This window comes from Drepanopeziza brunnea (genome assembly GCF_022702325.1).
Source record: "Drepanopeziza brunnea f. sp. 'multigermtubi' strain 214-2 chromosome Unknown ctg1, whole genome shotgun sequence".
Classification (NCBI taxonomy): Eukaryota; Fungi; Ascomycota; class Leotiomycetes; order Helotiales; family Drepanopezizaceae; genus Drepanopeziza; species Drepanopeziza brunnea.
The window spans coordinates 1,692,122-1,701,281 of record NW_027094064.1 but is presented as its reverse complement, the minus strand read 5'-3'; the positions used below and the strand labels follow the sequence as shown (position 1 = coordinate 1,701,281).

General features: G+C 50.2%; 3 protein-coding genes across 3 annotated transcripts; 1 reads left to right on the top strand and 2 right to left on the bottom strand.

The window, feature by feature from the left end:
• Positions 1–323: 323 nt before the first annotated feature.
• Positions 324–2,702, bottom strand: L3040_000249 (uncharacterized protein; the record flags this gene model as incomplete). Its single annotated transcript, XM_007297429.2, has 4 exons — positions 324–2,172; positions 2,229–2,340; positions 2,391–2,544; positions 2,694–2,702. 4 exons carry the CDS (start codon positions 2,700–2,702, stop codon positions 324–326), a joined length of 2,124 nt encoding a protein of 707 aa, XP_007297491.1.
• Positions 2,703–3,889: 1,187 nt separating this feature from the next.
• On the bottom strand, positions 3,890–5,852 carry L3040_000248 (uncharacterized protein; the record flags this gene model as incomplete). Its single annotated transcript, XM_066155073.1, has 2 exons — positions 3,890–5,763; positions 5,843–5,852. The coding sequence occupies 2 exons, from the start codon at positions 5,850–5,852 to the stop codon at positions 3,890–3,892; spliced, it is 1,884 nt and encodes a 627-aa protein (XP_066013132.1).
• A 782-nt stretch (positions 5,853–6,634) lies between these two features.
• L3040_000247 (uncharacterized protein) lies at positions 6,635–8,900 on the top strand (the record flags this gene model as incomplete). The annotated part of the gene is made up of 9 exons (XM_007297431.1): positions 6,635–6,639; positions 6,687–6,829; positions 6,879–7,441; positions 7,490–7,657; positions 7,709–8,082; positions 8,128–8,413; positions 8,461–8,649; positions 8,702–8,777; positions 8,830–8,900. 9 exons carry the CDS (start codon positions 6,635–6,637, stop codon positions 8,898–8,900), a joined length of 1,875 nt encoding a protein of 624 aa, XP_007297493.1.
• Between the last annotated feature and the right edge of the window lie 260 nt (positions 8,901–9,160).

Here is a 9,160-nt window from a genome sequence, read left to right as displayed (position 1 = left end):
AGCATTTTACAACGATTCTGCCAAAGATTCTGCCAACGATTCTGCCGTTTCAAAGCGGTGAAAAAAGACTATTTGAGGCAAATCAATGATGCAAATAAGAGGATCAAGTACATAGAGCAGAAGAGCTGTCATCGCTTCCACATCGTGAAGCAAAAGCTCGTTAAACTCCGCCTCCATCCCAAAGCGCAAATACTGTGCAAGAAACCGAATATTGATCGGCCTAATCGACACCTTCAGCTCACATGAGGTGGCAATTACGAAGATGAATCGAGTGTGGACTTTTGTTGAAAGCAAGGGAAACTCGTGTCGGGGAAAGAAACTGTTTAAGAATCACCAGCTGCGGCAGGAGTGGCGTTCGACAGTGCCGGCGAATCCTTTCCTCCGAAACCACGGCCTCTTCCTCGTCCACGACCCTCGCCACGTGCACCTCTTGGAGCACCGCGTCCCCCACGTCCTCCTCGTCCACCTTCACTATCGCTCGCACCACCGCTTCGGTATCCGCCTTGGAGGTTGCCCGAGTTGTTGCTGCCTCTGCTGCTGCCCCAGTTTCCAGCTCCGCCGCGGTTACTCGAGAATGGTCTGCTGGGCTCTTTTGGTTGAAAGATCTTAACGAGAGGGCGGCTTCGGTCTTCTCCAGTTCGCGACTTAACGTCATCTGGTAGGCCCGCAAGGATATTGTCTCTCTCCTCCAGAGTCTTGAAGTGTGCGACCTTGTTAGAATTGCCCCATTTTTCAATCTTCAAGATCTTTTCCTTATCCTCGTCCTTAAACAGATCCCGAACAGCCTCATCTGAGGTCACGTTCATGATAAAGAGGCCAATGATCGGCTCACCGGCTGGCTTAGTAACTGGCGAGGTTGGATCGGCTCCATTGGTTCCATTTCCGTTGGTCGAGGCCTTCTCGTTCTCCTTCTTGTCACCTGGTCCGGGAAGGTTTACCACGTTGGTCGGAGGCTGGGGGGTTGCTGACTTCTGTTGGGGAGCTGGCGACTCTGATTTGATGTCGGGAACAGCTGGTCCTCTAGGTGGTTGCTGTTGAGGACCACGCTGGTTGAATGACTGAACAGGTTGAGCGGGCGGAGGTCTCTGTGCTGGTCCAGTAGGCGGAGCCGCAGCTGCAACCGCATGGCTTGTTCCAGGAGTTCCAGATCCAGTTGAGGGAGCCTGAGATGCTGGTTGCTGGTTGGCTTGGGCTGGGTGTTGCTTTGCGCCTCTGTGTGCGAAGTTGAATCCCTGTGCTCTCATCTCCGTGCCAATGCGACCGTCTTGGACCTCCAGGACCAACCATCCAAACGCTGCATCTGCCAAGTTGAAGTTCCACATGTTTTTGAAAGCACTCTCGTCGACTTGTCCAACGGCCGCCGAATTGGCTCCTCCAACTGGTCCTCCGAAGGGGTTCCCACCAAGAGCAGTGCTTGGCATCTTCTCGACTATTCCAAGTGCATTGTTCAGAAGACCTTGTTGAGCTTCGTTTGCCGAGATGGCAGGCTGAACCTCGCTCTTGACCGTCTCCCATACATCGTTGAAAGATGCCTTCGAGGCAGCCAGCTTTCCGCGGTAGTGATCCAATGTAGGGTTGACACTGAATTCGTTGTAGGAGCTTCCATATCTGAAATGGAGACCGGCGGAGATCGAGAAGTCGGCCTTGAGCGTAACAGACAGCTGGTTCAAGATACCTTCCCGGGCAGGTGAAGCATGTGTAATGAAGATTCGAGTTTCTGTAGGATCGTATACACGATTCGCAGTATCGACCAGCTCACCCATCTGTAAAAGTGTTGTCCACATAGTGCCTTGTCCACCGGCAATCGTTGTTCGTCCCTCACCATTGTCGAATAGCTTGTGCATAACAACCGCCCCACCGAGCCCCAAGAGTCGCAACTTGACGCCACCGATTTCTAGCAGCATGGAGCGTGCCTCGTCAATGATGTGCAGCTTTTCGACCTTGTACTCTCCAGATCTAAATTTCTCCAATACGCGCACATCTTCACAAGCACCCCAGACCGTGTAGACCGGAACATCGAGTTTCAGACTGCCATCAAGGAATTGTGGGAGTTCGGACAGAGGGAGCTCGTTCGGATTGAATCTCTGCTTCACGGGTCCTCCAGGAGCTCCAATCGCCTTCTTTACGGGCTCCGAGATGAGGGGTGAATATTGCGCGACGTGCTTGAGGGTCCTGAGAGCATCAGGTTAGCACGGGGTCGGGTTGAGCTGATGATATTGCCATCTCACTTTTCAGCAATACGATCCAGAGATGTGTTGTCGTAGAAACCAAAGTCGCCAGTGTGTATGATGTGGTCTGCGCGAGCTTGCTTTGCGAGGTCGTTCAACGATCTAAGGTTTCCTTCCTGCTGTCAGCTTGGTCTGTTGAGGAGCGCCTCAGCTTCAGCTTACCCCGAACGTCTGCCACGCAGAGCACTCTGACACCACCGGTCTGAATTACGCGTCCGTTGTTGGGGAGAAGAGGTGCGGCTCCTGGTGGCAAGCCAGTATGTCCTGCGCTGCCGTTGGGAAGATAGCCGGGGTTGTTGTAAGGGTGAGGGCGTTGCTGGAAGAGATTTCAATTAGTATTGTACCGAAGATGAGCGCGCAGGCGAAGCAATGGGAAGCTCAATCTGCAAGTGTGCAGATAGCCTCGAGCTTGCGATAGAATCAGGGGTTTAAAGAAGGCTGGAGCTCTTGAAGGACAATACATACAGAAGCCATGATTGCGAGGTGAAGTGAAGCGTGTTCGAAGGACGCCGAGATTTAGATGGTCGAGTCAAGGTAAAGGTCGTGGTCGGGAATCGTAGAAGGAAAGCGACCTGTGGGATGTGGGATGTGGGATGTGAGATGGTGGGATGTGGGATGGGGATGAGGGGGAAGGAGTTTCCTTTTCTTAAGAAAGTGCTTTACAAAAAGATCGCGGTTGCCAGATACCTACCAGCTAGCCTGCCCCTGCTGGTCGTTGGCTCGCTACGACTATGACCAGTTACCACGCTAGTCTGTAAGCAGTAAGTTCAGTAAGTAGTAGCTTTCTGCCCCTGAGCAGTGAGCACCTCGCTCATGCTCACATTCTCACATTCTCACATTCTCATGGATTGCACATTCATACAAAATTCGTGTCCCAAAACAAATCGGTGCTGCAATGCGTGGTATAGTATCTATAGGTATGCAATAACCAATTCGAAGTCGAGGAGAATCATTGCAATTATGATCCACGACCAGATAGATACCTGAGGTGGTTCATCGAATATTAACGCTCGGTTTGTTTACTTTTATTTCCGCTTCTGCCTCCGTCCAGGTGTTGAATTTCCATCGTGCTATGTAATGGATCAAGATTATGACACCTGAGTATGGTAAGGCAAAACATGCATGCTTTGTTGTTCAACTTAGGGGGAGCTGGCCTGGCCGTGGCTCCTGAGCTTTTGCCTTGTCTCTGATTGAATCTTGGTTCAGAAACGTGCTTGCAGGCAGGCATCCTTCACCCTTGTTTTTTCTTGTCCTTGACGCCTCCTTCACTGCTACTGCTGCGCGGCAACCTCATGAGAATGCCTCTAGTTCGTTCTCTCGAGATCGACCTCGAACGTCAACACCAGCTTCCTCACCTTTGAGCCACGCGAGTGACGTGCCTGATACCATCTGACATCCAATTTCTGGAGGTATCGGATGTTCATGCTTTCAGGGGCAACAAGAGCAATCGTTCGAATCAGTGTAGACATGAGGCTCCAGAACTATCATTTAGCACATCAAAAAACCGGGAGAGACTGAAAGAGAAGTTGTACAAGAGAAGGGATGGGTATCATCAATTACAATTACCATGAACAGAATCAGATCCAACGCACCGCATTATTCTTTCCTACCCTCTCCTGACATCCGCCGGATAGTCAACTCCACACTGCCCATCTCCACCCCTAATTCGCATTCGTCGCCCTCTTGTAAATCATACCCGCCGCAAGCAGCGCGCACGCCGTCGCTCCCAACGCAATGTAAACGCCTGTGCGATCCGGTGCCTCCTCCTCACTCTTCGGGAACGCCGAGCTTGGATTCGTCGCCGCCTCCGCCAACGTGATGAACAACTCGCTAATGCTGTTCCACGTAACGCTCACATGCAGCGGCGCATTCATATTCAACATCATCGTATACTCATCCGGCTGACTCTCGCTCCTCTGTGTCGTCTTGTCTTGATCCGCCTTCAGCGCCGTATAGATTGCCGGCAACTCGTCCAGCTGTGGGTATCTTTTTCGTAAACTCACGATATGTGAAAATGAGTCTGGGTCAGAAGAGTCGTACGTGTAGCAGATGAGATCGCAAGCGTCGAGCTTGGCTTGGTTCTCTAGGATGGCGGGCTCGAGCTCGCCAAGTTCTTCGAGGATTAAGTAGCATTGTTTGCCGCTTTTCTCAACGCTGTTCACTGCTGTGCGGGGTTTTATAGTGGGCCGGTAGAGTGAGTCGAACGGGCGCGCGAGGAAGGCGTCTAAGAGGGACGATTTTCCGGACGAGGGGGCTCCGACTACGTAGCAGAGGACTACGTTGCGTTCTACGCGGCCGGCACGCCGGCGACGTTTGCGAGCTTTTGTGATCTTGAGGGCGGAGGTTGTCGAAAGGCGAGGACCACCTGCTGGCTCAAACCCTAGGTAAGCGAGGTAGGAGAGGGTTGTACTGGGTGAGACGAAGGTTGTCATTGACCATTGGGCGAGCCAGCCTTGGAGCGTGATGTCGCCGGCTTCGTTGCGGACCGTGGAAGACGGAAAGGAAGTTTCAAGCCAGAAAGATGGAAGGCCTGGAGTAGGTGCGAAAAGGGCGTCAAGCTCTGAATTATTGAGTCCACCGTCGTTGTCCTTGTCAAACAGCAGGAATAGATCCACGAAAAATCGATAACCCGCTGGGCTTAGTTCCGCCGAGGAGTATTCTGGTATCTCGAATTTGGGATGAAGAAAGCTGTCCTTCAAGCTCAGGCTGTCCGTGTAGTGGAATTTCCGTAAGATAATCCAAATGGTCTCGTGTCGTCCTTTTTCTGCAAATAGTTTGTTCAACTGAATGAACCCTCTCTGATTAATCCCCTTGTCGGCTTGAGAACCCGGCGATTCTTTGCTGATAGATAGCTTGATATTGTCCAAATCCCCGGGTGACAATGGCTTCTCAAAACATTTCGCCTGAAAGGCGTTCATCTCTTGGTCATTCAAATATCCATCTTGATCCTTATCGCATAGATAGAAGATTCGTCTCAGAGCAGCTACCGCAGCAGGCTTAAGGTTCCCCTCCTTGGAATCGAACAGAGGTGCAATCGGATGTGTAACAGCCTTCTGGCATAGGAAGAAGACCTCATTGACATTGTGGTGTTCCCTGGCACTTGTCCGTATGCAGGAGTCAATCTCCTTGAACTCTGCCATCACAGGTAGCATCTCATCCTCAACCACCTGAGCTGTATTCCCGTTCGTGGTCAAGTCCGACTTATTGGCACATAGCACGACCGGCACATTGACTCCCAGGGAGCGAAAGTACGGCATCCAAAACAGTGCGACCCGCTCGTAGCTGTAGTGGTCAGAGTATACCAGCAAGATAACATTTGACTTCCGGATTTCCTTCCGCAGTGTATTTCGCTCTTGGGGCAAGGCAGAGGTATCCACGATCGTGGTAGTGACATTCTCGGGAGTTCCGATGCTGGGTGGTATGGTAATCTGTGGAAGGACGGACTGGATCTTGTTCGTCACGAAGACATCTTTGACCAGCGAGGTGATGAGGCTGCTCTTGCCCACGCTGTCATCGCCTACACAGACGATCCTCACTACAATTTGGATTTCCATTAGCTTCTATATGCAAAAGAGGAGGAAGAGAAGAGGAAGAGAGGAGGGAGAGATTCTTGCCTGCAGACATGATGTTTCAATGTTTCATTCAGCCTTGTGGACCGCGGCTATCCTTTTTACAAGCTTTGCATCTGTAAATAGAAGTGAAGGTCGTCATCTATTGTACTGTGCTTATCGAGCCGACTTTTGCTTCGAGACAAGACAAGATCGGACAGCCCACACTGCGCTTAATTGATACTGAACTGAACACCTATTCGAGGCTTGACGCGCTTGATGTTGTGAACCGTCGGATAGGCGACCAAACAAAGCAATGCAGTGCAGTGTAGTGCAGTAGTAGCTTTCGGGACACCACTATCCAGCCGGCATTTGAAATCCAACGTGCGTGATCCTGGATCTTCGCAAGGGGTTGGCTCCTCCACTCACTTGGCTTTGACTTCGGCTTCGGCTTTGGCTTTGGCTTGTTTTCCCCATCTTCCCCATGGAAACCTCGTCCGCCCTTCTTCACTTATAATGTTTTTGTACTATCTCCTATCATCGAATGCACTTTATGTCTCTACACACACATAATATATGTACATATACATCCGTATATTCGTACAAATAAATTACTGGCGCATGCGGGTGCACTTATCACCATCTAACTATACCCTTACGAGTCACTGCGTCCATCTTACCCCACACTCTCCTTCTCGTACCTTGCAGACCGACGACCACAGTTATCTCAACGGCTCTACGAAGTTCGACATTGCACTGCTCACTTGCCCGCCATCTACACTTCCATTCTTTTTTGCAGACTTTGCAGACTTGTAGCCCGTCTGCGTCTGCGCTTGGCAAGCATCAAAGTGAGCCACCATGTTGTGAGTGAAATGATCTCTATGTGTGTGTGTATTCACTAATCATACAGTGTTTTACCTCCTCCTCCACGCTACCCTTCCCTCAATGCATATAACGCTGCCGTTGCGAATGGCAATGCTCCGACCCTCATTGAGACCAACAACATCCTGTCCCACCCGTCAGGACCCGAATACCAATTGATTGTGGGCGAAGGTATTGCGAGGCGCATCCCCAGGACGGAGCTAGGCTGAAGTCAATACAGGAACCTACGTCCTGAAAGAAGACCTACATCTATCAACACCACCCCCACATCCTTCCGAAGCTCCAATTATCAATCCAAATCCTCTCGCGACAACGCCCCAACCTGCGACAGCTGGAACCAAGATCTCGCTACTTTCCTTCAGCTCCAAGAGCTCGGCACCACTCTTGAACCGAGTCGATACAAATAGGAGTGCGATATCAGGAGCCTTAGACACTAGTATTCAAGAATATCCCAGCGAGGAGCGTGCTTCCGGAGACATTGTTGCTGGCAGTAGCGATGGAGGACGTACTTCAGTCACCGGAAGTGCGAGAGCGACAGTATCCATTGGTTCTGCTCCGGCATTTGGGGAAGGTAACTCAATGCTGTCTGCCACTGGGAAAGATGCCGGGAAGAAAAAGAAGCCGAAAAACAATATTGCGAAGAGCAATTCATCCTTTATTTCACGGTGTATAGTAAATGAAAACATAGGTAAACGGATACAGGAGAGGCCAGCAGATGGGTATTTTGCTTTCGCGAACATCAATCGAGCCTTCCAGTGGCTTGACCTGTCATCTGCCCAAAAGGTACTGAGTACCCATGTTATTGGAAACATGAGCTAAGCGAAAATACAGGCAGAACACTTGACTAAGATTCTGTTTACCAAGGGCCACTGCCTTTGCCATGACATCAACCAGGTTACAAAGGCTCCAAGCCACATCGACCTTATAATGGGATTCTCGACGGGTGAAATTATTTGGTTCGAGCCTATATCTCAGAAGTACACTCGATTAAACAAGAACGTATGTATGTCTTTTGATGATCTAGCTATATAGGCACTAAACGAGTACCAGGGAATTATCAACGCAACACCCGTTTCAGAGATACGTTGGATACCTGGATCCGAAAACCTCTTCCTTGCAGCACATATGGACGGCTCTCTTGTTGTGTACGACAAGGAGAAAGAAGACTTGGCGTTCCTTCCCGAAGAAAACGGAAACCACACCAATGGCGACTCTGAAGCCAACGAATTCGATGAGCCAGGTATCAAAACGAAGCTCCATGTTGATAAGTCTGTGCACTCCAAGAACCAGAAGTTTAACCCTGTGTCTTTTTGGAAACTTTCAAATCAACGCATCAACGCCTTCGCATTCTCTCCAGACAACAGACACATTGCTGTGGTGTCCGAAGATGGAACGCTGCGGATCATCGATTATCTGAAAGAACAGTAAGCCGTCCGGATCGTAAAATCTCAACTTCGCTAACGGTCCAGGCTTCGGGACATCTACGCAAGCTACTACGGTGGTTTCCTATGTGTGTGCTGGTCTCCCGACGGTAAGTATGTTCTTACAGGCGGCCAAGACGACCTCGTGTCCATCTGGTCAGTTGCCGAGTCTACGATAGTAGCACGCTGCCAAGGACACCAATCTTGGGTCACGGCTGTATGCTTCGATCCGTGGCGCTGTGATGACCGGAACTACCGTTTTGGTAGTGTTGGTGAAGATTGTAGGCTCCTGTTGTGGGATTTTAGCGTAGGGATGCTGCACCGTCCAAAAGCTGTAGGTCGACCAAATGGTCTTTGAGGCCGCCGCTAATGATTAGACAGGTGTCTGTAAGGCGCAAAGAGAGCATATCCTCACGATTTGCAAACCCGCTTCAGAGAGCAGAAACTCAGAACACAACGACAAGCATGCTTAGGTCGAATTCCAGTCTTTCTGCTGAGGGTGACGTCGAGCATATGATCGAGCATCCAGTGGAGCCTAGAGCAAATACTGCTATGCTGCCACCTGTCATGGTACGTCCATCCTCGTCCTCATTCATCAAACGCTGCTAATACTTGTTTTCAGTCGAAAATTATCGACCCAGACCCACTGTGCTGGCTAGAATTTACGGAAGATTCTATCCTCACGAGTTGCAAGAGTGGTAGGTTCAAGTTCGACGATGGGACAAGTCAATCAATAACATTACTCTTTAGGTCACATTCGAACATGGGATCGACCCCGAGATGGCATGAACCAGAGTGAAGCCACTTTGTACTCCAACTAATTTATATACTATTCTGGGCGTTGCTTAGATCTTCTTCCCGCATAGTCAGCCGGAAATAGAAAGATATTTTCGATTTTGAACCCATGCCATTATCTTTTTCTGCCAATATGCTCATACATATCATCCAAAGAGCTCCATCAGCGAGGATGAAGGGCGAGTACAGTCAGTCTTGTGGAGGAGAAGATGCTAAGGGATCTTTGTGAGGGAGGGGAGGCGGAACTGTGGAAGATTGGCGCTGAGAGGATGGGATGGTTAGTGAG